This window comes from Hippocampus guttulatus, chromosome 11 (genome assembly GCF_054856545.1).
Source record: "Hippocampus guttulatus isolate MCC_2025c chromosome 11, RoL_Hgut_1.0, whole genome shotgun sequence".
Lineage (NCBI taxonomy): Eukaryota > Metazoa > Chordata > Actinopteri > Syngnathiformes > Syngnathidae > Hippocampus > Hippocampus guttulatus.
In genome coordinates, this window is record NC_141271.1 from 17,108,352 (window position 1) to 17,135,381 (window position 27,030).

Here is a 27,030-nt window from a genome sequence, read left to right on the forward strand (position 1 = left end):
AAATGCATGTATTTGGCTATTTAACAAAGTTGTGTTTGGGGATAGTTTGGAAACAACCAAAAGCAGCTGGTCTGAATGTCATCTATTATGTGATTAGCTGCCAAAGACTTGCCTTGCTTCCTGAGAGATCTCATGGAAGCTTTTGTTTTTTGGGTTCACCTCCATAAGTCAGTGGTTGAGTTGCGGTTTATTAGTTCTGCTTTTGGTCAGCAGGTGAGTGGCTTTTGTAAATGGCATTGAATAAATTTAGAACATTTAAAATGACCTCAGGATATAATGCTTGACCTTTTATTGAATGTTGGCTCTAGTTTTATTTGAGTTGGTGTGAAGGATTTACAAGGATGCAAACACTACCCTTAAACATGATGACAAATTAACAGATGCTTAAAAAATGCAGTTGATGGTAGTCTTTATACTGTACAAGGAGGAGCTCTGGCAAACCTTCTGGTCACGATGGGTCTGAAATATATAAGTTCCTCTGAATTGCCAAAGTCTTTAGAAAAGCTATCCGTGAAATATGAAAAGAAAACCAGCTCTGAATGAAATGTAAAAAAAAAAAAAGACATTTAAGGTTTACTGGCATACTCAAAACGAAGGGAAGGAACAATACTGTATGTAGTACAGTACTTCGAAACCAAGAGCCCAAATACAATACAATGTTTTTAATTACGTCTAATAGCACATTCCGGTTTGTGTAATTATAAAGATAAATTTTAATGCGTACTGTCGACTCGCAGCCTTTTTTTTTTTTTTTTAGAAAGTTATGCTCATATGGGAACCTTGAAACGCTTCGTTTCGAGAGATGTTTTCTTGCTGTGAATGATGTCATTCTTGTGACGAATGCGGAAACTTCCGACCACCTCTCGCGATAGTTTGCACCAGACGTGGGATTTTGGAAAAATCTATCAGGGTAGTGGCTGGTTGTGAGGGTAAGTGGAGTCCACATCTATGGAGGAATGTTTAGAACGCTATCTAGCATCACGTCGTGCCTGGGTGATGCAAATTTATGTGTGATCTTTGCTATTTAATTGAACAAACGCACTCCCTTTGTTAAGGCAATATTTAAATCCAAATATGGCGACGGTTGTATGTTCACGCGGGGCTAAGGCTATTTTCATGAAAACAACTGAATTTACGCCGTTGTGTGATGCTGTGGTTGTACCATTTCGTACGATGACCAATTGAGTGTATTAGTCTCAAACGTAGACTGGAGCGAGATGTGACAGTCGCCCTGTGCAAGAATAACGACGGAGGAGGATGTGGTGGTGTTATAAAGAGCCATAGGTGTCAACAACTGTAGTAACCGCCCATCTTTGACTTGCTTTGTCCACATCTTTGTTCTTTTTTTGTTAGCCAGCCTGCTTCCCGTTTGTCTATTACAATTTAAATTGCAATAAAAATTCTGTCTACACACGAAACATTCAGTCTCGTTGATAAACACACCACATGACTGGTTAAACACTTTTTTTTTCTGATCCCGTTACAGGCTGACATAACTGGAAACGCTTAATATGAGTGATGATAAACCTTTCCAATGTACTGCTCCTGGCTGTGGACAGGTAACTCCACTTTTAATGATACAACTTTGTTTCTTTGTAGAACAAAATAATTGTGCAGTAAATTTCACAATGATAGACAAGGTGTCACACAGCTCTCTTTAGAAAGTGGTCAATTTTGGTTGATAGTCATGTATTTAACAACGATGATAGAAGTTATATTAACCAACCAGTCCATTGGCTGTTCTGTCTTTTCTTAATACCCCTTGATGAAGATTTTGAAGTGTCAAAAAATGACAAAGAAAAAGCAATGCACAGATTTTCACCTATTGCCTGTGGGCCTGGAATAAATATCCTGTGATAATCCAGGGTTCACTATAATATTGGAAAAATGAAAAAATACACTTGGAAAAATGTTCTCTTAAAACACAAACTGTTAAAATAATGAAGTGAATCAGTCAAGCTGTTCCCCTCCGTACTTGCATGATTCAAATGAACTAACTTCAAGTAATAAAGCATATTTGTCTGAATGCCTCATGTCGTTTTCCTGTTGTTTGTTCTACCAGAGATTTACAAATGAAGACCATTTGGCTGTCCACAAGCACAAACATGAGATGACCCTCAAATTTGGTCCAGCCAGGACCGACAGTGTCATAATTGCTGGTAAAACCTAACAAAGTACCGAAACGTGCTCGATTTCTTTTACCACCCAGTGTATGTCCTGAAACCTTTCCTTCCATTGCAGACCAAACACCCACCCCAACCCGCTTTTTGAAGAACTGTGAGGAGGTGGGACTCTTCAATGAACTCACAAGCCCCTTCGATCACGACTTCAAAAAGGGGGCTGAAGATGATCTTAAAAAGGTTGAAAACCCAGCAGCTCATCTGGAATTTGTATCTCTGCTGTTCATTCCTAACACGCTCATTGACATGACTTTTCTGTAGTTACCTCTGGATTTGTCACCGCTCGCCACCCCTGTCGTACGCAACAAAAGTGAAGAAAGCGCCGCCCTCGAGGCCCATCGAGGCAGCCCTCTGCCTCACCCGGAATCTACAACCGATGACGACAAGGTGAAATACTTCTTTTATTCTTTGCGAGACTTAAGTCACGGAGTGCATATCTTTCTAATCTGCCTCTTTTGATCCACTCCTACTAATGTCCATATAATCAGTCATTAGGCTGGAAATTGGAAATCAGATTTTGCGGGTTGGGAGGAATCAGGGCTTTCGTTTTAAGGACAATCACTTTTTGAAATTTGGACGAATTTCAAAGCAAACCAGCGTGTTCAACTTTGGACCTTCCACTGTATTTGTCATCACTACCTGAGGGTGAAAGATGTTTCTGATAGCAATAGGGAATTGTTATGCGAATATTCAGAAAACTAATCACATTTTCTCTCTTCTTCATCTCTTTCCTTGTAAACATCGAGTCAAAAAACAAGGACACGTGTTGTCCGCTCTTGTTGCAGCTGAGATGTTGTGTGGTGTTTCCAGGACTTATGTTTGCAGCCCGCCTCGCTGCCAACATCCACTATAGTCCATCCTGCATCCCTCCAAGTTCCCAATGTACTCCTAGCAACCTCAGAGGCTAATGTTGTTTTACAGCAAGCGCTCCCATCGCCAACATCTAGCTCTGTTATTACCCAGGTCCCCTCCACTAGTAGGCCGATAGTGTAAGTAACTCAGAATGTCCGTTTTAGAAAGAACAAAATCGTAGTTGATTTACTCAAATCTTATTTCATTGTAACTTTATTTTTTATTTTTATTTTTTGGTGTGTGCTAGTTTTGTCTTAGTGGGGCATGTGCTTGTTCTGTCTTTAATTTCAGTGCAGTTTACACAATCTTCATTTTGGCTGTCATAATTATTATTTTTCTCTTTCCAAATGAAAAATGCCAACCCCCAGTGTGTTGTTATCATTGACTTGAATTTTAAACGCTCAAGAAAGCGGCTGTATTTCCGTTCAAGAATAGAATTGCTCTTCACATGCAAGGTTGTGCGTAGTCCATGTCGTGAAAAACAGCCTGTTGGTGGCGTGCCGTGCCGTGTGTCAGTGTGATTTGTTGATCAGATAGTAACGAATAGGTGTAAAGGCTTACTTGCTAAACACAATCAACATTCATATCATTTACCGGTAACATCCCAGCAAAACGCAGTCGCATTGCTTGAGCTTATTGGGTGTTTCTTCATTCTCATCAGTTGGTGCTTGAATGTGACAGAACGTTTTTGCCACCACTGTCACTAATTTGTGTTTTCTTTAAATTGTGAACTGTCTTTTTTGGGGGGGGGGCGGAGCCTGACCACGGTGTCTTTTTGTTTCCTGCTGCAGGCCAGTGTCTGGCACCTTTCCAGTCCTCTTACAGCTGCCTAACGGCCAGACCATGCCAGTTGCCATTCCGGCGGCCATTACCAGTTCCAGTGTACATATTCCCACTGCGATCCCAGTGAGTGCTCCGCTGGTCAGAATTCTCAAGTATTGACTCCCGTGTTCAAAGAACTGGAAATGATCTGCATAGTTTTTGCATGCAAATGCATTTCTTCCTTTCCCTGCCAAAATCTGATCACACTCGACAATTACTTTTGTTTATCAAACGGATTATTCTCCTGTACTATTTTCTGTATGAATTACATTGACCGCAACTGTATTTCCCTGTTGTTCCCAGGAAAAATGTTAACTGTGAATGCGCATAGCGAGCTGCTCTCACCTGACCTCCCGACATACTTTCAAAAACATTAGAGCCGCTTCTTAATTGTGATCGGCCAGTGAGGGAGATGAGGGTCATGTTGCGACTCGGCGTGCCAACGAACGCAAGTGCTCCTCAAGTGCTGTTCAGACAACACTTAGTGATTGATTAATGCCACATTTTGTCCTTGCTCGTCTCCCGTTCTCTTGGACAGCGGGGACTATTTACGACATTGGCACGGCAGATTTGGCAGTCAATTTGGATCCGTGGAGCGCGCGAGGAAAGTAATGGACTTTGTATGGCCGTGACAAATACGCGGGAATTGGCTGAAGCGCAACAGGAACCCGTCCAACACACTCTGTCATTTGTCCTTGTTCATGTCGAATCAACGTTCTTGATTTCTGGCAGAGCACTTGGATTTGCGTTAATGCGTTTTTTGCAATCCCGTTATAAGTGCGGCTCGGGCTAAGGTTGGGAATTTTGTGCGGCAAAAGGTGGTTGTCGATAAAATGTTACCTGGACGTGCGAATTTAGTTTGCTTTGCGACCAAGCTCAATTTATTTGTACATTTACTCAGTTTTCCCCATTGACATTCCCTGAAATGTCATCGATCCACACCAGACCTAATAAAACACTTTATTGTAGACCAAAGACCAAACCATTTGTGTATCATAAATCCCAAATTGTTTATCGTAATACAGATGAATATATTGCTTGTTTGTAAAGAAAAAAAGATGGGAAGGTGACCTTGGAAAAAAAAATCAGAATCGCATCTTAAATCGCAATATCAAACCAAAAATCATTCAGCGCTGCCGCCGACCCAGCAACATCTCATCAGCGGCTCTGAGAGAAGTCCTGCTTCTGGACCTCCAACTTGGCTCTCTCATCGCCTCTTCAGCCTCCCTGCCCATATGCTCTCACGCAGTCAGGCAGAGGTTCATTAGCAAGCACACACACACACACACACACACACATACGCACGCGGCATCTCCATGTGGCGCCGCCTCCACAAAATAACGGGCTATCCGACATAATGAGGCTGAGATATGAGGGAACTCTGCTGCCTGTGTGTGTTGTGTGTGTGTGGGGGGGGGGGGGGGTGCACGAGTCCGCCTTCTACTGGGGAAAGACTAATTTTGTGCTGCTGCGTCTCTCTGTGTGTCTGCTGTCAGCTTGTCAGACCTGTCACCGTAGTGCCTAACGTCCCCGGCATCCCCGGACCCCCCTCGCCACAACCGCCGCCCGCCCAGTCTGAGGCAAAGCTGGTATTTATCATTGTTCTTGCGTTACATCAAATATTTGTGACTCACTTGAATATAACATTCCATACACGCCAGTATCCATTTGGTGGGATGAAGATACTTCATTTTCTTCCAAAAGGAGAAAATATTTTCAATGGCGTTTGTTTATATTGCGAAAGCACTTGTTAAATTCTTTGTTCTTCCGCTCTCCATGACCTGACCAAATTTTGAGTGAAAGTATGTTTTGGAAGTGGAAAACACATAAGAAGTTGTCAAAAGACTAAAAGGCTTTTTGTTGAGATCTATTTATTTAAATGTATGCCTTATTCATTTTTTGGGGTGCGGGGGAGGGGGAGGGGGGGGGTGGCTCTTATCGAACTCAGTAATTTTGGTAAGCAAATTTGGATTTCTTTGCTTTTAAAGCTCTTTCACTCTGCTTTTAAATGTTTGAATGTTTGTTCAAATGTTGTTTTATTTACACTATGTGAAGCATGTTTTGTTGCGTACGACATGCGCTATAAATCAATGATTCTATTATTATTTTTGAACAACCGCTCGGTACCGCCTAGGTAATAGTGTCTAAAAAATGTGAAAAATGTTGCTCAATTTGGATTTTTTTTTTCTTTTAATTTTTTTTTTTATATATGTGACACTGTGATGAAGCACATTTCGCAGAACCTATCAGGCGTTCTCAGCATGCCTTGCTGCTTGAAATTAACAGATAAACTGTGGACAGGAGGCGTTTTTGTTGGCACGGCGAAATTGATCCCGACTGAGAAGGAGGAGGAGGAGGACGGCTAAGGGGGTGTTGTTTGGAATCGCGGGGTGCGGAGATGACAAACGCGGAGATGGCGTACAACACTTCACTGGGGACTGCGGGGGGCTACTAGCGAAAGCCAGCTAGGGGGGCATCCTGGCACGCGCTCAGCGAGACGCATGAAGTCGCCCTCACCCTGCATGGAACCTTTTAGTTCAGCAGAATCCTGCCTGACCTGCATCCCCCACCTCCTCCCTTTCCTGGCGCCTCCCACTGCACTCAGCTCATCAGCAAACACCTAATGAGCCCACGTCAAGGAAACAGACCCCTACTCAACCTGAGAGGGAAACGGGGGGGGGGGGGGGATGCTTGAGGGAGGGCGGCGCAGCGACTGCGCTTTACAAGGACTGATGATGCTGCAAAGACCACAATAATGATAATTAACTTGCTGAATTTAGAAGATTATACTGTTAATTACTTGCAAAATAAAGATAAGTAATATAGTAGCAGATGGTTGAATAACACCCATGAGAGGGAGGGTTATTACACTGATGAGCTTTCCATGGCAGAGATGAAATATGAATGTGACTGGCTTCCCCCTCTTTCTCGGGGCCATTCCAAGAGAATAATATCTTGTTTCTGCCAGAAGAGCTTCTGGAAGGGTATTACACCATAAACCCATTTGGTAGATAGATTGGGCTGGCAAAGGTACTTGTTAGAATAATGCTCTCCTCTGTTTTCTCATGTAAATGTATCGCCTCTCACTTTGTTAGTGTTTCGAAGGGCTCATTCTCTTTCACCTTGTTGGCTGCCGCTTTGATTTGATGCCTGTGCTCTCGTGGGCGCTACTGTGTTGAGTTATCATTGCTAGCAATTGCCCGCACCTGCTGATCAGTTTTTTGTACGCTTAGAGAGCTTCAGAAAGTACATTTAAGAATGGACGCCGTTTCGGAATGCGGCAGTCAAATAGTTTTAGAGTTGAGCATCCCATCGATGAATCAAGTCACCGGATTAAAATTCCATTTTCATTGTTCGCCACAATAGTATGCGTGTGATGTGCAACCTTCGCGTCTGTGACTTTTGTATGTGTACGGCTTTAAAAGGTGCGGCCTGGCCTGGTGAGTGACATGGGTGTCAGCTCATGTGTTGAGTCACTCAGAAACTTCTCTATGAATGTTTTTTTTTTTTTTTCTGAATGAAGGCCAGGCCTTGGGATGTGAATATGTGAAATTTTAGCGATGAAGCTTTCGCGCTCCTGTGAAGTCCTTAACGTGAAAACTTTTTTATGGTGTCCGGGCGTTTGTGCCGATGCGCCCCTTCCAAAGGGGCATCAACATTACGCAATAACGATGAAATTCATGGAAACTTGTGATGCGTCTTCTTTTTCGGAAGCCAAAAGGCTCACCGAGCCAGCAGCTTCCTCCACTCATCAACGGCGACAGCGGTGAAGTCCAGAGCAGCGCCATAACGCACACTGCTGCTCCTGCTTCTCCGGCCTCCATCCCCATTCCGACTCCATCCACATCCCTCGGTCTGGCCCCCAACCCGCCACCCACCAGTGAAGAACTCTCCACACATTCCCTTCAGCAACCAGCCACCTCCACCACGGAGACACCCGTAAGTACTCACACGCGCGGGTCTAATATACATTTTTTTGTGTGTTGTCGATGTTTCCCATGTCCAACACACCTCATTTCAAATGTTTCAGATCCTTATCAGGAGCTTACTGACAAAACATCTAAAATATGCAGGATACCGGCCTTCAAAGAGTTTGTTACCTGCGGTGTAGTGGTTCACTTATCTGAGTTTGGTGCAAGCAGTGTCAGTTCAATTCTGACTCGGCGTCTCTCTCTGTGCTTTGTGATTCACCTGGTGACCATTCCGGAGTGTACATGGCTTGTTGTCCCGAGTCAGCTGCGATCGGCCCCAACTGCACACAACCTTGAACAGGATAAGCCAAAGAAAGAAAGAATGAATGAATGACTGCCTACGTCCCTACATGGCTCTCAAAAACAAACACAAAGGGTTTCGCACTATTTACTTTCCCCCGCGTGTGATTTATGAATTTGTCGCAGGCTTCCCCGGCGCCCCCTGCGTCAAACCCTCCAAGCACCGGCGGTCGGCGGCGCAGAACCACGAGCGACGACCCAGATGAGAAGCGGCGCAAGTTCCTGGAGCGCAACAGGGCGGCAGCCTCGCGCTGCAGACAGAAGAGGAAAGTGTGGGTGCAATCCTTGGAGAAGAAGGCCGACGACCTCAACTCCGTAAACGGACAACTTCAGGTACTCCGCCGCTGATCATCGCATGTGTGCGCTCTCCCGTTAACATGCGCAGACTTTGCCTGCTGTCGTGATGAAGTCATTAAAGCCCATTAATAAGTGATGCCGCACGACAGCGTATGCGTTGGGGGGGGCCTTTACATCGATACGTGGCTGTCAATAAAGATGTATCCTCCAGATGTCAGCCGCGCAGAAGCGTGTCCTCGCTTCTGTCTCGGTAGTTTACCGAATGGCCTCAAAACTCTCGGAGGGAAAGGTGTCTGCTTGAACCTTCATTTCGCTACAAGCAATTAAGAATGCAATGCTGACAAGTTCGAAGCAGGTCATGTATCGTCTCTGTTGATATGTTTGTTGGGGGGGGGTTCGGCACATCAGTGTTCCAGACAATTAAATCATGTTTACGCGGTGCCATCTTTGCGGAGGTGAGGGGGAGTAGATGCTGAAGAAGGGGGGACGACATCAAGAAGGTCGAATTAGTTGACGTTTAGGTGAATAGCAAGTTGACAAAGGAAATGCGATGTCAAATCAAGGGGATAATAGGAGGGACGTTTAAGATAGTATTATGCCTCAAGTACAAAGAAGGAAATGACACATGGAAAGAGTACAAAAGAACATTTTGTACAAAGACATTAATGAGCAGCGCACTTTGAAACAGACACGGCCCAGCTGATCACCAAAACTCTCTCTAATGAGGCACAATTACTCAAACATCATCGTTAACTCGCTTTTTAACGAGGGTCATAGCCAGCAGCTCTCAGGACTCCCAGCATCGCGCAAAACCCATTTGCCCAAACTCGTTTCGCCCTTGAGTCCGAAGCAAGTTTACGGCTCTGCGTTGCGATGTAGTGTAATACGTAAATAAATGTTATTGTGCCGGGACTCTTTTCCCTCCGTAAGTAACCAAAGAGGAGCATACTTTATTTTATATCTGATTTATGGATGGGTTGATCAATAGAATCATCTTTTAGGAAAATAATGATCCTCAGTCTGAATTGATTTTTGTCAAAATTATATAAATACAATACCTAATATTGTTCTGTTATTGTTGTTTGCACAGATGTCGAATTTCACCGCGTCGCACCGAGAGCTGTTTTCGAATGTTTTGGCTGCCTTCCAAACTTACAATTGTGAACAACATTGATGAAGCAACACTTAGGCAGTTTTCAATACCGCCCTTGTATTGGATCTCATTGCCTTGTGCGTCGTGCTGAATGTGGAGAGACGGCGTGAGTGTATCGTATTAATCAGGGTCGCGGCGCAAATGTAATACAAACGGTAACTGCGGCTGTGTTTGAATCTGTGTTACAATACTTTGATCCTGCCAACCCCAGCTTAGTTAAACAGATGGATTCAAATACTGTATAGTGCTGCCTTTTCGACTAATCGATTGAGTCACTTGCCGCTTCTTAACTCATTCACTCCCAAAGACGTTTTCAAACGTCTTTTCAGAGTTGGTCCAGAATTGACTGGTACTGAATGAGTTAAGGGGGGAAGAGAAGTTAAAATCTGCCACCGGTTGTTCCACGTGCCCGGTTTGCTCTAAATCCAGTTAAAGTCACCTTCAGCCTCACGTCTGGGGTTTTTTTTTCTTCATTTTTACAACATGCAGAAATCCCCGGCTCCGCTGGGAGCCCTAACGCACGAATGTAAATCACGGCAGCATCTACGAAGGTGCACCAACAATTACAGAGCTCGCCTCATAGAGCACGAGTGAGCTTTGACCGGACCGAGGATTTGCAGATTTGGGTTATTGAAGATAGATTGCCATTAGCTTGTTGTACATTTAAGCGATCGAAGTGTCAAATGTGCAGAGAGTTGTTTGGGAGCACAATGGCAGTACGATCCCTTGACTTCTGAGTTTCATTCGTTCTGTGAACAAATCACTCCGATCTCAAATTAGCTTTCCTTGTCGAAATGAACGGAAATGCCATGCGATCCCTTCCAGCCGTCCTCACAGCACACTGCATAATTTTATATATGGCTCAAGCCATCTGGATCTATTTATTTGTTGAGGCTGCTGTTGATACATGGCAGAATAAAAGTCTGAGATATGATTACCGGTAATCGTTCGGTGAGTATAAAAACATTTTACATGACTTTGTATTTAGTATTTACTGAATCTACAACAGGGGGGAGAAAAAAATGCAAAAAAATGTCATTTATTTTTTTTAATGAAAGATTGGTTTCTTAAAAAAACAGGCGGGAGAATATTGACATTTTATTTTTTGGGTGTGGCCATAAAAAGCTTGAAGTGAGCACACTGGGGATCTTTTGGGAAAACTGATCAAACTGCTCACTCACTCAGGGAGGGCAGAATACACAATATGGTTAGAAAAAAAATAAATCAACCAAGCCACGGCTTGTAACTTGAAACCTTTGTAAGTTGGACAACTCATATGTCAAGGTACCACTGTAGAATGCCCCCCCCCCCCTCATTCTGACATGTGCATATTGTGCCAGTCGTCCAACTACTGGCGCCATTTGACAGCGTTGCCGTGTGTCTCCTGTCTCCCGAATAAGAGTGAAGTCACCCTGCTGAGAAGCGAAGTGGCTCAGCTGAAGCAGCTCCTCTTGGCTCATAAAGATTGCCCTGTGACGGCCATGCAGAAGAAGTCCGGCTATCACAGTGAGTAATGCGCTATTATTCTCCGTTCCCGGGCCTCTTGCCGCCAGCTCCTCCAAAAAAAAAAAAAAAAAAGAGCTCCGTCGAATCGCAGCCAGCAATGGGAACAGATATTGACAACATGCGCGCACTCCCCCGTCCGTCTTCCCTCAACTTGGCAAAGGTTGACATATTATGAGACAGGTGTACTTTGAAACAAATCCTCGCTACGGTCGTTGAATCCATCTAAGGGACCACAGGTGGTGTAACTATAAGCAACCAATTGTTAAGCTTCTTAAATGACACCTAAATAAATATTTGGTCAGCCGACCCAATTTTTCTTTTTTTTTTACCAAATGTTGAGATCTTTTACTGCATCATTAGGCTGTGACGAAAAGAAAAATGTCTTCATTATCTTAACTTTTCTGCCCAATGATACATTTTAGTCTTGAAAACATTACGACTTCTTATATTACAACTTTATTAATTTTTTTTTTTGCCTTCCCTAATACTCCTTCGTTTATGAGTGAATAGATTGATGTGACAAATTTTGCCTTTTTTTAATTAGCAGAATTCCTCATCAGCAGCATATGAATATAATTCCGTTATGACACGCTTTCCAGCACCTCCTTAAATTACAGATGTCCAATAAAGGGTTGAGGCGAGTGATATTTGATTCATTTGTCCATAAGAACTCTTATTAGATATGAAACCCAATCACTTTTCATTATAGAGCATAGCGAAGCAAACGGGCTCGAAATCTCAGTTGGAGTCCAGTCAGACTCTGGCATGACTGATTTGGTAAAGTGCCTCATTTCATTCTGGCTGATCCGCGGCTGCCTCACCCACAAGACCCGAATAATCCTTCCTCCTTCATGGTTGTGCCTTTGCGCAGTGGCAAGTGGGAAGAAATTACTCAAGACTGTCCTTCCAGTTAGCCAACTTGAGTTTGGCACACTCGCCGGCCATCTGCTCGCCGCGAGAGCAGGTAGAAGCTTATTTGAGGCCCGTGACATCACCTCACGTTTTTTTTTTTTTTTTTTGGAGGAGCAGATTATGCTCACCTGAACTTGGGTCAAACACGACATATTGAGAAGGTTGACCCTCGAGATGATGAAACCGCGAAATGAATGGGTCAAAGTCAGGACATTTGCACCTTAATTTGCAATCCGCGCACTCTCAAGATGGCTGCAAAAACAAGCTGCTTCCTTTCATGAGCGGCATTAGCTTCCATTATGCTCTGTAAGTCGGGTAAATAAACAGCTACCGCATTATCGCAACAATGAGGGCCAAAATAAAGCATTTCACTTCCCGTGGGATGAACGAAAGCAAAGGCCCCAACGCTGGGTTTTCTCTTCAAGATGATCCCGGGAACCACGGATTCAAAAATTGTTGCGACGTTGCTAGGTATTAATATAGCTGATTTTTTTTTTTTTAAAACACACACACACACTTTTGAAAGCTATGGGAAAATTTGAGACAAGTGCAATGATCAGTTTTTCCCGATTTGCAAGTTGATTGATTGATATGAGGACATGTAGAGATATTTGTAAATGTATAACTTTTTAAGCTGTGAAGAAAAGAGAACAGTGACAGTTGCCTTCTTCACTTCTTAAATGTGAGCGGGAAGAAGAAAAAAAAAGTTTCCACCTAAAGGTACTGTGTATGATTGAGTAAAAAGGTTTTCCCCACCATAAACGACACATAATTCCCAAATTCTAAGTATAAATATTGTTCAGGCCTGTATTAGCCGAAATATGAAAACAGTCAAAGTGGCTTTTTCAATTTCTTCTTCTTCTTTCTTGGGTTATGTGTGGTGTGGTGTTGATATTTCATATCATAGATTTTATTTCTCCACTGCACCGCACATGATAAGAGCATCAAACACACGCACGGTCATGTTTATTTCCCTCTGCATGCACGGGGTCTCAAGCCCGCTTTCTTTCGGCACAAACCGGAGAGCCGAGCCTTCGTTCTCCCTCCTCCCCATCATCATCCAATTAATTCAAGGCGAGTGCCTTAACAGCTGGTGGCATTTTGACTCCAAGTCTTGCGTAGTCTCGAGTGTGAGCATCATTAAAATCAGGTGCTGTAATCATCTGTCGCTGCAGTCGTTGGCAGGGTAACCTAAAAACAAATGGGATCTAGGTGGGGGCGGGGAGGGGGTGCCCTCATGATAGACATTTAAATTGACATTGGGAGCTTTCATGAAACGGAAGGGTGCGGAGACGCCGCGTAATCGCGACGAACGGAAAAGCTTTTTGAGAGCTGGCCAATCGCACTTGGGCGTCCCGCTTGGCGCCTTTCGCAGTCCTCCAAGACGTTTGTCCCCCCTCACTGCAGTCGCCGACAAAGACGGGAGCTGCGAGGAGATGTCGCTCCCCGGCAGCCCTCAGAGCGAGGCCATCCAGCACAGCTCCGTCAGCACCTCCAACGGGGTCAGTTCCTCCTCGTCCTCGGCGCCCGCCCCGTCCAACCACAGCACAGACGACAACCAGCCACTGAGTGGCGCCGCCAACTCTCTGCCTTCGGGGAGCTGAATGTCCCCCACCCCTGTTCGATGTGTCCCGGTCTCCCACACAAACGCGGGGAAGGGCTTGTCCTCCTGCCTCACTTTGGACGATTGTCATATTTATTTATTCTCTCCTTACGTTGGGTCCATTTTATTCTCTGTAGGCAACAGTGATGTGACGGAGACAACAGGAAATGGCACTTTACGAGTACTGTATTGGAATGCGATTATAACTTAATTTATTAATCTTAAAGGAAAATCAAGTTCTTTACTGTAATACTGGTCGACAGAGAATTTTAGTCAGAGATGGATTTATACAGTGGCGTTCCGTCAGGGCCCGCAAGGCCTTCTCTGCTGGCCTAAACATTCTCAGAAAAGTAAATTTAATAAATTTACTTTTCTGAGAATAACATAAATTTATTTTATTTTATTTTCATAAATATGTCAACAAAATTATTCTCTGTATTCTTTACGTCATATTATTTCCACTTAGTCGAGTGGCTTTCAATGTTATTTTAAATAACATTGAAAGCCACTCGATAACTTATTTATTATGGTAGAGTTTTTAACCAATCATATTTCAGATAGCTTGTGTTGCCAGGTAAACTAAACTTGCTCAGAACAGACTATGCGCTGTAAATTAACGAGCATAGTCAGCTTGCAATAGCCAATCAGATCACGAGTCTGCGTACCAGGGCCAGCTAGAAGGGCTTACGTCGACACTGGACGTGCGCGTTCGGTGATTGCTAGAGGAAGCTGTTGTTGCATTTTGACCCAAAATGGCCGAAGCAGAAGACGTTGATCTGGTTGCAAGACTACTTTCCAAACAATTTTCAAGACGGACCTTCCACTGGAATTACGAATTTAAATTGTTTTACCAAGCCAGCGAGGAAATATCAGAGCACGGCTGGGAACTTACAAGCTACGGTGCGTTTAAAAACGTTTGGGGACACTCGCGTAGATCTGCAGCTCGGTGAACTCGCACTACATTGGTGAGTAAATGAATTTTATTTTACATTTATTCTTGTTAATTTATTTCGTTAGTATTAATGGTCACGAAATAAAATGACAAAGATACAAAAAATTATCAAATAAATCAGCTCACCTGCAACTTATAATGGCGCATTGTAGTCAGCTTCGTGCACTAAAATTCGTTCGATCTCAGCTGCTCAACATTTTCAGTTATTTGCTGTTGTATAGCCTATTCTCAAAATGCAAATGTTCATTTTATTTTCAAAGAATCGTTTGTTTTGTTATTGTGTGGTTGGTGTCTTATATGAAACTGCGACATTGCGCAATTTATTGGACAGACTTGTTTCTGATCACACAGCGTAATTTGGGTGGCATTTTATTTAGTATTTTTTAAATCTTTTTATTTTTGACAATATCTGTAAATTTAGTTACCTGCTCTTAATTGTGAATGCAGACTTGATGGTTTTAAATGCTCCTGAAATTAAGTCCTGCCTGACGAGCCTATATTGTTTTAATGTATGTGACGTCACTGAAGGCCTAAGGTTGAAATGCACGGCCCGCCACTGGATTTATATGTCCCCAAATGTATTTTTGAAGCTGATTTCGCTTTTTTCCCCCTTCTAACATATCTAGTTTTCAGCTATTTTTTTGTTTGTTTTTAAGCTTGACCTATAAATGCTGGCCAATATAGATTTTTTTTTTTTTAATTCTGCGTTGTAATTTTTAGCTGACGTTTCGGAAAGATATTCCTAAACCTTAATTCGTCAATATTACTAACTATATGACTATATTACTTATTGTATTATTATTATTATGTCACTATTATTCTGAAAAGCTGTTGTGCTAGGGGAAAAACAAGAGCAGATTCGGAATCAGCCCCCCCCCCCCAAAAAAAGAAAAATCATCTTGAAACGGTTACTTGCCTCTGACTAAAACATGAAGTAAAAATTTGTTGACCACTGTAATGTTTACATGTTGAAAAAACATCGGATTCTGATTATTCTTGCATTTGTGAAACAGGAATTAAGCAGAATCATGAGTACTAAAACCAAGAATATATTTGATGGACCAATTTTAGGGAAGAGGAATCCTTCAATAAATCCAACAAATATTGGAGGATTCTTCACTGCTTATAGATCAGATGACACAACTGCACCAATTTGTTTGGTAAGACACTGGCATGGAAAAGGGAGTTCAGAACATTCAGTCATGTCGTTGCTGATTAATTTACTGTCTCGAAAATAATCCACTGCCCATCCCTCGTGAAGTGGTTGCAATACAAGTGTGTTTGCACATTTTATTTGTTGTATTTATTTCATTATATAAAGCAGCGCGATCGATCTATCTTTTTGTTGTTGTTTTTGATTTGCTTTCTGTATTTTGCACATTTTAGAGAAACAACGGGTTTACCTTTTTTCAAGCAGTGGCAGCTTTTGTCGCACACACACACACACTTTGATTGTTGCCTGTGATTGTCTGCCTGCGTCATCATGGCGATGGCCTCCTGATTCAACGCCCGTTCTTGTTTTGGTAGACATGGTCGGTTGACACAAAGTGGGGGCGGCTTCCTTTTCCTCTTGAAGTTGAGTGTAAATAGCTTCATGCCGCACACGTGACAAGATGATGCTCCTCCGGTTGCTCCTTTTCAAGGAAATCACATAGGGAAAAACATCACGGATACATTTGTATGTTGTAGGTGTTGTGCTTCATAGTTCTTTAATAGCTGACAGGTTCCAAAGTTTGCTTTGCGGAATTTTCGAGAAAACGAGCAGAAATTAAATAGGTCCCACACTGATGTTAAAATGTATTCTCTACTGGCTTACTACTGTGTAGTCATCCAAGATGATTCTTTTCTTGTTCGGGTTTGTGCTCTCTGCATGACATTATGATTCTCTGCGAGAATTCAACAATGTTTCAGTCAACTGTCAAGTCATCAAGCGGCGTTGTTTTAGTTGTACTACTAAACCAGGGTGTGATCTCGTGTTCAGTGTGTACTTGTGACTCGTGAACGTTCTCTTTATCAATTTCAATTGATAACTTGTTGAAATAAACCTTTTAATATAGCTATTTACATTCGTCTCTGTTTCTTTTTAATTGGGCAGAAGTAGAAATATTGCTAGTTTTTTGTTTTTGTTTTTTTGCACAAGATATGAACAGCTATCACAATAACATCTTGCTTTGGATTTTTCCCACAGTCAAAAAAATGATTTGAAGTATTTCATGTCATTTTTTTTGTGGTGTCTACTGCCACCCAGTGGCACCATAACGTCAAGCATTTAAACAAAATTTGAAATGCATTTTATATAGAAATGAGAGCCAGTTAAAGTCAAGTACTGTATTTCCTGTTGGACCATTTCAAAGGTGGTGTCCCTCCCTGTGGCAAATGTTTTACTCGTAAACCAAACATTCCCACAGATTTTTGGTCCATTCATGTGCATCTCGGGAAATTAGAAGAGAAAAAGTTCATTTCATTGTTGTAATTCATTTAAAAAAAACTGACGTTCATTTATTTTTTTTTCATCAAACACGAAGGAAAGGAGGTCAATTTCGACGGAATTTCCATACTAAAAATCATTTTGATTGTTTCTTCATGTTAATGTTTAGAGGTCGTGCGTTCAAATCCCGGTTTCGTCCTTCCCGCGTGGTGCGGAGAATGGTGGATAGATGTTTTTAATATTCTTGCAATGGTGAATTGTCTCTCTTAAAAAAAACAACAACAACAACATATATATATATATATATATCCAGATAGAAAGGTTGTTTTTTTTAAGCGGGTGAGAGAAATGCTCTAGCACCAAATTTCCCCCAGGTGGCGCTGCCTTCAAACGTATGGGAGTGGTGTGACTGAAGTGGACCGTTCCTGTCGACAGGATGGTTAGGAGAATGACCTTCCACAACACAAATAGCTTGACTGGAATTAAGTGTTGATACGTTTACACTTGCTGTTGAATGACACGCAATTTAATAAGTTCCCCTGTTTCCCTCAAATATACTTGAAATGAAATTGTTGGCCTATTTTAACAGAGGCGGCCGAGTGGTTAGCGCATCCACCTCACAGTGCACAAGTGCCGGTTTGATTCCAGCTCCGGCCTTCCTGTGTTGAGTTTGCATGTTCTCCCTGTGGCTGTGTGGGTTTTCTCCGGGTACTCCGGTTTCCTCCCACTTGCCAAAAACATGCATGGCAGGTAAATGGAACACTCTAAATTGTCCCTGTGATTGTGAGCGCAAATGGCTGTGCGTCTACGTGTGCCCTGCGATTGGCTGGCAACCAGTTCAGGGTGTCCCCCACCTACGGCCCGAAGACGGCTGGGATAGGCTCCAGCACGCCCACGACCCGTGGGAGGATAAGCGGATCCAAAAACGGATGCCCGGATACACATTTGACCTCAAATCAACATAATAATGAGTTAGGATATGAATTTACTCGTTTACTGAATTCTGAATAGCAACAAGGCGCTTCTGGATGGTGCATAAGTAGGCCATGCTTGATTAGCTCCTGATCGCACCAACATTACTATGTGGGTCACGGCATTCACAAATAACATGTTTGCTTTGGGAGCCGGGGGTAGGGGGGCAGTTTCATCTTGATTTAAATTGGCACACGTAGTCAACACACTTTGTATGAGAGATAACAAACAGAATGTATAGGTAAAAACAGCCAGATGATGTACTGACAGGCAGATTGATTCCATAACGTGGCGAGCGTTTGACCCTTAGCGGTGTGCCCGTGTGGAGCAGCACTTTTAATTAAGCGAGGATTAAGGCCAAACAGCCTCATTGACAGGCAAATGTGTCATAAATACAAACGAAGCGACACCCTGCTTGTTTTTCTTCAGGGGGCATGAGGGGTAAATTAAAAAAAAAAAAAAAGGCGCAGGCTGGTGAATAAAAGATGCCCGCAGGCTAACAATGAAGAGCTGCCGAGTGCCTTTTTTTTTCTCAGAACCGGCTTTAACCCCTCAAATCCGGGGAGACGGAGATGAAACAGCTCGATTTACATTTAATTCAGATTATGTAAATAGACTGCTTGTGTCCCAAACCAAACAGGAACAAGCTGCCCGCAGCAGCCACTCAAGATGGCGTCTATTATGATGCAAATGTCAAGGAGGAGAAGATTTCGTTCGCACATAATGTGGCCGTTCATTTATTCAGTCGTGAAGCTCAGATGAGAGATGATAAATCACAACGAGGAGTGACTGGCCAGCTACTTTTGACTGTTTTCGCCCTGGACGGGATGACGATTGCAAAGAAATGGCAAATTTCCAGTCAAGTGGTGGATTTAGAAATGCTGTAGAATCTCGATTTAACTGACTGGTTGGGGGAAGGGGGCGACCATTACGTTTGAAGTACTCTCCATGACCTAAAAACACACAATACGATAAAAAAATTATTATTTTGTACTTTCCCCCCCATAGTCTAAAAATGCCCAATACAGTACAAAAATATTGTAGATGAATATAGAAAAGCTTGATGTAGTTTACCCACGGGAGAAGCGTACCGGTTTATCCGGTCGTGTTTATGAGCCCTACCATGTTAACCCTTCGCACCCGAGTTAAAAAAATGACCAAAAAAAATTAAATGCCCCCGCCAATGTGGCCGCCATATTGACGCACATTTTAGCCTGCTCGAGTCTACCGCAAAGTCTGTCTGTCTTTTACAGGACTGAAGCGCAACCCCGAAACATGCAACCACTCTTTTAGCTCTTAATATCACCAGACCACCGCTTACTGGAAATATTGGTACTAATAGACTGAAAGGTACCATACAAAGTTACATTGCGAGTGCACTGGACACTATTTTTCTGGACCCTGTTGGTTGCGGGTTTATAAAAGCTTTCGCTGTTCTTTGGCATTTAAAAAAAAAAAAAAAAGATTCCTGCAGCTTACTGATGTGACCGTCTTCTTTGTGTATTTACTCTGTATGTATTTCCGTTCTGCCCCCTTGTGGCCAAGGGGCGCACACTCAGAAGGAGCAGCACCATGCCCGTTGAATGATCATGATGTACAAACTGTTACATTCCATTCAATTTTGTTATTCCTGTCTGGTTTTATAAAGCATAATACAGTAAATGGCTTTTTTTTTTTTTCCTCTTTAGAGAGGCACAGCAGTAGTGTTGGGTAGGCAAAGCCCTAGCGGGCACATACACGCGCTCCATTCCGCCGATCCCTCCCCCCGAGCATTGGCCTTTGAAAGAGGCTCCAGGAGGTCGCCTCCATTGGCAGCTCGCATTAGTATTCATGCCAGGCCGGTTTAGTCTAGTCGCTCTTGTGCTGCATCGGCACAATTGTCTTCCCTTGCATGCAATTTGTACAATTGGCTGCATGCCGCTCATACCGTGCTGCGTCTGACATGTTAGTTTCATAAAGCGAAGCCTGTGTTCACATTCAGGGACAATTTTGAGTGTTCCATTAACCTGTCATGCATGTTTTGGGAGTGTGGGAGGAAACCGAAGTACCCGGAGAAAACCCACGCAGGCCCGGGAAAAACATGCAAATTCCACACGGGAAGGCCGCAGCCGGGATCGAATTCGTGACCTCTGCACTATGAGGTCGACGCGCTAACCACTGGACCACCGGGCCGCCCTACTATGTACTTATATAGGGTATTTATACCTATATTCATCCACACTGAACCTCCTCCACACAAACCCAACGTGCAGTTTATTTCAGGCCCAATTTGATCGATGGGGGGGCTAGTGGCTACCAATTCTGCTTTGCAGTTTGGAGGTCATGGGTTCAAATTTCAGCCGTGTTTGCATGTTGCAGGGGGAGTTTGCATGTTTTTGCCATGCAAAGCTACCATTTTCCCCATCGGTGGAATGCTTGTTTATCTGCAGTATGCGGGCCTTGTTAAGCACGATCGAAAACCAACGGATGGGGAAACTCTGATGGCAGAAAAGTGCATCGACTGAACTTTGACACGTTCGCTCACTCGCGCCGATTGTTAAATAGGAGCACGAGGACCCCAGGGTGGTTTTGTTCCCGTGAGCTACGACTTGCCATGATGACCACATTCCCGTTCAGCTTTTTAATTAAAACAGCCCTCATCCCGTAGGTTCTTCCTCGATTTCATATTCAGCATATAAAATGTTACGATGCTCTTTTAGAGGCTGTAAAACATTCCCCCGCGTGCTCGCTGACATTGACCGCATTACAATGTCAACCAGTGGCACACCTGCCCCCCCCCACCCTCCGTGCCACCGTCTCCTCACCCCCACCCAATCCCCGCCTTCCTCCCTGTCCCATGCATTGACCACTGATTACGTCTTTGCAAGCGCAGTTGTGTTGATTGATTGGCTCTCTCGCCGTCGTGATCGCCCTCATTAGCGCCTTCGTTGCACCGTTCGTCATATCGTCCGCTGGCTTTTATTGAGCCTCTCGATCTCGTAACCCCGACGTTCAAAGATGAAACATTTTCAGGCGGCTACTTTGACATGTTTGTTTGGACTTGGACTACCTCAGCCGACTTTGGGCGGTGGCAATGTGTCACAGCGGAGGAATAATTTAGAAAAGTGTTAATATCTTGACTGCAGTTGTGTCGAATGGTATTATATTGCTCAGTTCAAGCAGAGCTGATTTTTTTTTAATTGAATTGGTACAATTTTGTATACATAGGTGCATCTTTTTTAAAAAAGCAGTTTATTTCAGCATTTTAATAAAAAAAAATTTAAAATTAAACTGGGATAATTGTAGATTAATTAAATCACAAAAAATACTGTACTTTTCTGAAGGTGAATCCTTACCGACTTTCCATAACAAAAATAATGCTCATTGTTTCTATTCTTTGTTGAATTTTTTTAAAAATAAAGTTTTATGAATAACATAATTGCCATGAAAAAGCAAAAAAAAAATGGAAAATAAAAATCCAAACAAATATCCTGCATGTCAATAGCCAGTCCACTGCTTTATTTATTTATTTTTCATTCTCGGTCTGTGTATATTCATTTTTTTTCAGTGGAGTTACCACAATACCATCATGTGATTAGAAATCAGGGCCGATCCCAAGATTTTTACCTGATCGGTCTTGGCTGAAAAAAAAAATTGGATTTTGGAATTTTCTTTATTTCCCTCTATCATTTGACGTTATTTTAAATTGAACCACTGCTGACTTCCAGCCTTAGAAAAGGTTCCGTGGGGATGTAGCACGTTTCGTACACAAGCGTAGACAGAGCATTTAAAGACATTAACAAAAGACATCGAAAAGTAAAGACATCAAAGTAGGACCTCCTGTTGTGGCCCATGAGTTCCTACGTCCGAATAAATGACCAGTTTCATATCCGCCTCAGACGCCCTTCACTGGACTATCCTCAACATAAATCAACTGGCTGGGTTCCAATAAATGTTCATGTTGGTGCTTAACAACATGTTGGAAGATCCACCCAGTTTGCCACAATTAGTTCTGTCCGCTTGAGCTCCGGCACGGCCCTGTGCTCGTTTTCTCATGCAAGGCCAGTTAATTTCATGGGATTAGAGGCACCGCTAAACTGGGATTTTTTTTTTCTTTCCTATAAAATGTCCCAGTGAAGCTACTGAGGGGCGTAGATTATGAGCTTGACCCAGAGACAAAACAGTCGGGGGGGCTGCCAGGTCACTGCTTTTTAAGAGGCGGCGCTACCACTAGCCGGGTCCATAAAGTCTGTGACTGATGACGAGAACGCAGGGAATAGACTCTCGCCTTGTGCGACCAGCTGGTGGTAAACCTGAAAAGGACGCTTCGATCTGGGAGATCGAGCGTAACGTAACAAGCACCCGGTGTTTGCTTAGCCAACATGGCCAGCTGTTTTGGGGACATGAATGTCACAAACGTTAAGAAATACTTGTTGCTTCTTTTTTTTTTTTTCTTAAGATTACATCAACGGCTAGAGGGATAGAAAAAAAAGGGGGGAATCGGAAAACACACAGAAAGCCAATGGGAAGAATCATTGCAGCTCTGCTTACCTTTTGGATTTGACATGATAGCAGCCTGCGAGGGATGTGGGATGTTTGTGCATTAGAATGCCGTCGCATGAATGTTTGCGACAGTCCACGCAAAAGACAAGAGTGCCCCCCCCCCCCCCCCCCCACTCTTGTCTTTTGCTTGACGTGGCTCTGGATCTTATACTCAGCCAAGCAGATCGCGTCATGACTGGAAAAAAAAAATCCAATTTGGTGGTGTAAATTCACAACAGCTCGCTCACAAACGCATCTTCAGAAATAGGCAGATAGGCACGGGATTTATTTCCTTGTCTTAATTTCACTCTTGACTGGTGGGTAGGCACTTCAGAGACTCCCATCATTTGGATTCAAACAATTAAAAGTGGCCATAGGCCCTCTTTCAAATCCTTTGAAATATCACCTTGGCAAAATGGAAATTGCCGGAAGGAGTTTTGAACGTGAAACAAACCTGTTCGAATGATCCGGGTTTTGTCAAAGAGGTCAAAGGACAAGACTCGCTAAGATCTTCGAGGAACACTATTTTTCGCCAAGGCAGTGCAGTCCTGATGACCCTCGCGGCCTCGTCTTTGGTCTCTTCTCTGGAAGATGTTGCTAAAGCGGAACCTCTTTTCAATGTAGCCCGTTTACAATGTTTTCACCCACTATAACGTTCACATTTCGAAGTCCCGATCTCACGTTTTTCATTTGCCGATTTTGCTTACAACAAACGCCTTTTTAACGTAAATGTCATTGTCGCGACCGGATTTTTCCAACAAAATAGTGAAAATTTCTTTGTCACAACGAGCCGTGAGAAGTTAACTTCCACCGCGACCTATCTTATGAACAAAATTACAGCGCGGGAATCTCTTCCGTTGTCTCTCAGCCGAGACCACAACTTAGCTAGGTCAACAATTCCGATAATCATCCATTGAGCAACAAAATCATGGCAATGGTTTGACGCCAAAAGATGAAAAAAGATTATCGTAAACGGCTTCGGGGCGCGGCACCTCCGGAACTGGAGACGGCACTTCTCATTTGTTGACCAAATGTTTTCTTCATACCGTATACACACGTATTTGTAATTGACGCGTTTATACTGTACAACATGTTCATGTTTTATTTTTATTTTATTTTTTTACATCTATAAAATGTTCATACTGTCTTAGTTGGCGGCCATTTTATTGGAAATAGTTACCACGAACAACCATCATCACATCCGGATTCGTTATATCCCTCGAGGTACGTTCTACCAGGATTCAACTGTAGATGGTAAGTATTGATCTCTGTAAACATTTGTGCTCTGTTCATCCTTTTTTATTACATGTCTCCGAAAACAAAAACAAAAAAAAAATCGTATTATCTTCCTGGAGCGGGTCACATGTAAGATGGTAACTCCAGCGTTCCCTGGACAAGAAAGCAATATTATGGGATTAGGGAGACGCTATCTGTATTCATTCAAACCGAGTCATAAACCTGCCCAGACAGACGCTGCCTTTTTCCTTGTTTATTGTGCAGCGCTGCTCTCGAGTCGGCCCATTAAGACCCCGCAGCAAATAACGTTCTCGTTGCGGTTTGAGCGAATGCCGTGCAGCCCACCGTTCTGCTTTTCTTTTGTCAAAGGTGGTGGATGCTGACTGATGTGCCGGGTTGCCGGGGGGGCTCACTTACTCTCATCTTTATCTCTGAGAGATGTTACAGAACAGACTATTTCCCCGATCCCTGATAAGTTTGAGTTGTATATTTATTTTGGACAAGCCACGAGTGGAAGTTGAGCCGTGCGAAAGTGGACAATGAGCCAGCGGCAAGCGAGGCTTCGTATCAACAATAACGACGTTCGTCTTTGCAGAGGACGTTACAAAAAAAAAAAAAAAAAAAAAAAGTGGCACTCTTGAGCATGCTTGGGGGATGTTGGACTATCTCGGACAAATGGCTCTCTGCAATGGTGCCGCCGCGATGAAGTCGCACAACCAAAGGAGCTCAAAAACAAGGTCGGATCAGATCACAAAAAGTTCAACCTCAGCGGTTGAAAGCGAGGCATCGCTCTTTGAAAATCCTGACAGATTACGATGCTTGTGTAACGCCTTCTCTTCGGGATATTATGTAAGGCCACCGCGTTTTCCTCGATGCCAGACAGCCAAGTTCGAGTAGGAATCGTTTGCCTGCTCTTTGTCGGGATAATGGGCAAGTTGTTCAGTCACAGGTTCGATGTAAGTAAAAACATTCGTGGGTGATCGTCACGCTCCGATATGATACTCAAAGCGCCGGAAACTAATAGTGCTGTTATACATTCTTCATGCATTAGTCATCCGCGATGCATTTGCGGCTCTCTGGGCGCACTTGGATGCGCCAGAAAGGAGGACGATCAGAGGGGGGGGGGGGGGGGGGGGGCCGAAAAATACCAGCCCCCAGCTTTTGCACATCGACGTCGTGCTGTTGATCAACCGGCAGTACACGAGTCTTGCGGAGAAAACCCTTGTGACCTTGACATGGATACCTCGAAAACGTCAAATCATCATCGACTCCGCGTGTGACCGGTCAGCTAACCCAAACCAATTAGACAATCGGCGCCGTATAAAAGAATTCCAATGGCTCCAAAACGCCCTCCTGGGAAACTCGGAAGTCGGAGCAGATGCTGTTTGTTTGCGGCGAGCGAAACATAAGATGCAATACGCTCGGCGTGCCACAGGTTTGCGTCCTTTGCGTCATCGAGCCCCGCTGCCAAAAGTGAGTCGCCGCCAGCTGTTCCCGCAGCTACATGAGCTGCAACTCCTGCGAAATATTGTCACCGAATGGGTTTTCTTTCTCAGAATATGTTCGGCTACGGGGATTTCAAGTTCCATTTCAGTACATTTTAAGTGTTTCAACCCTTTTCCTGCACCCTGTAACTTGATAAACATGCTAAACTGTCCACTGTAGTAACCGCTGCCCCCGAAAGGGTTAAAAGACACCCCCATTGGAGGAAAAAAAAAAATATGTTCCAAATTTTGCCTTCATCAATCCAAGTCTTGAAATTTGACATGCAGTTAAAACGCTTCAGGCCTAACGACTAAATTATTCGGGCAACGGCGAAATCAGAATGCGATTGGGATCCTGACTCGTTGCCAAACTAGCCAAGACACAAAGAGCCATCCGTCACCGTCTGAGCGCTTTTGTTCTCGCTGATCTTTGTCTCGCCACACTGAGATAAAACATTCTAATTATCGTTTGCCAGCCGTAGACGACTCTGTTTTTTTTCCCCTCGGTGATTGCCACGTCGAGATCTACGAGCAGGCCCAAAATGCACCTCCGGATCGAGCTGGACTCGACCATTCGGGGGTAGTGATCGCGGGCTTTGTTTCCGTCGTGGCGTCTTTGTTGAATTTTTGTGTCGACGAGACGTAAGCGGACCGCAGGACGGCCATGTCGGATTAGGATATCCATTGAATGACGGCGCATTTAGATAATTACTTTTCATCCATCCTTTCGCCGACAACCCGGTGTTGTCGTCGTCCTAAATAAACACCCGGGTCACGAATTCAGCCGCCGCGGCATGTTTGATCAGGTAATGGCATCGTGTCACAGAGTTTGAAATAATCCCCAGTTAAACTTGCGCTCGCATCAATATCCGATATTTCAATCATGCGCGCGTGCCTCGCCGCGTTCCGACCTTGCTTATGAATCGCAAATCACGATGGCGGCGCGCCATACATCACTGTCGCGGCGCAGGCTGTTGCAGCCACATGCCGGTCATTTATCTTTCGTGATGAAATTGACTTTAATTTGTTGCAGCTTTTCTTGCGAGCCCAGAAAAAAAGAAAAAAAAGCGTTGTTGGTGCTTCGGCTTTTAAGACTCTGTGGTATCTCGGAGTCTGATGAAGTGGCTTCTCTGTCGGGGATTTGCATTGAGCTCTTCCGCACAATTAATCATCGATGGTGTTGAGTTTGAACTTTATATTGCGATCGTCTTGTTGAAAGGCGTTTTGAAGATATTGATGTTGACCAAACTTGAGGACGGAGACATCCGAGTTCCCCTCGAAACTTTTATCGCGGTAACCCATCTGGCTCACTCACGTTTTCAGCTTACGTAAAAAAACGTGACGTCACTTTGTGATCCCTGCAGCTTTGCTTGAGGATGAGAGTCCCGTTGAGCATCGCCTAAAGGACGTGCAAGTTTGTTGCTGTGAGGTGGGGATTTCCAGATGAGGATTTTTACAGTCGTACATGAAGAACGTGATTACGTATATGTACTCTTATGTCGGTTATGGCCGTCAACATCACATCCGGGCGGAGACAGCGGCTCCCCCTTTTAATGGTTCAGCACTCATAAGAAAAACATTTTCTTATGTAACCTTTTTTTTTTTTTTTTAATACACGGCAGAAAAAAAAAAGCGTAATGGCTGAAAGTCAGAGGGAAGCTAAGCAGACCAAGGAAAGATTTTGCAGTCTGTATCCTATCTGAAACCCCTCCCTCAAAAAAAAAAAAAAAAATCTGGACATATTGCTGTCAAATAAAATAGAATAATGACAAAAGATTAGGTCGGAGAAAAAATGGATTGGTGACTATTTATTTCACAAACTGTGTCGTGAGCAAGGTTTA

General features: G+C 43.5%; 1 protein-coding gene across 2 annotated transcripts; it reads left to right on the forward strand.

Moving 5' to 3' along the window:
* Window positions 1–30: 30 nt before the first annotated feature.
* On the forward strand, window positions 31–16,612 carry atf2 (activating transcription factor 2). 2 transcript variants are annotated; one of them, XM_086123253.1, is made up of 12 exons: window positions 31–1,284; window positions 1,487–1,559; window positions 2,063–2,159; window positions 2,242–2,360; window positions 2,442–2,567; window positions 2,991–3,169; window positions 3,824–3,938; window positions 5,351–5,443; window positions 7,569–7,793; window positions 8,252–8,458; window positions 10,976–11,081; window positions 13,401–16,612. In XM_086123253.1, the coding sequence occupies exons 2-12, from the start codon at window positions 1,512–1,514 to the stop codon at window positions 13,595–13,597; spliced, it is 1,512 nt and encodes a 503-aa protein (XP_085979379.1). In that variant the 5' UTR covers window positions 31–1,284; window positions 1,487–1,511; the 3' UTR covers window positions 13,598–16,612. The 2 variants fall into 2 exon arrangements, with proteins under 2 accessions (XP_085979379.1, XP_085979378.1); XM_086123252.1 differs by having other exon boundaries at window positions 31–929.
* Window positions 16,613–27,030: the final 10,418 nt, after the last annotated feature.

What these genes read in the sequence shown, in the direction of transcription:
- atf2 (XM_086123253.1), top strand. Translation starts at nt 1,512, where the DNA reads ATGAGTGATGATAAACCTTTCCAATGTACTGCTCCTGGCTGTGGACAG. An exon ending in CTGAAGATGATCTTAAAAAG is followed by an intron (nt 2,361 to 2,441) that starts GTTGAAAACCCA and finishes ACTTTTCTGTAG; the next exon opens with TTACCTCTGGATTTGTCACC. An exon ending in CTACAACCGATGACGACAAG is followed by an intron (nt 2,568 to 2,990) that starts GTGAAATACTTC and finishes TGGTGTTTCCAG; the next exon opens with GACTTATGTTTGCAGCCCGC.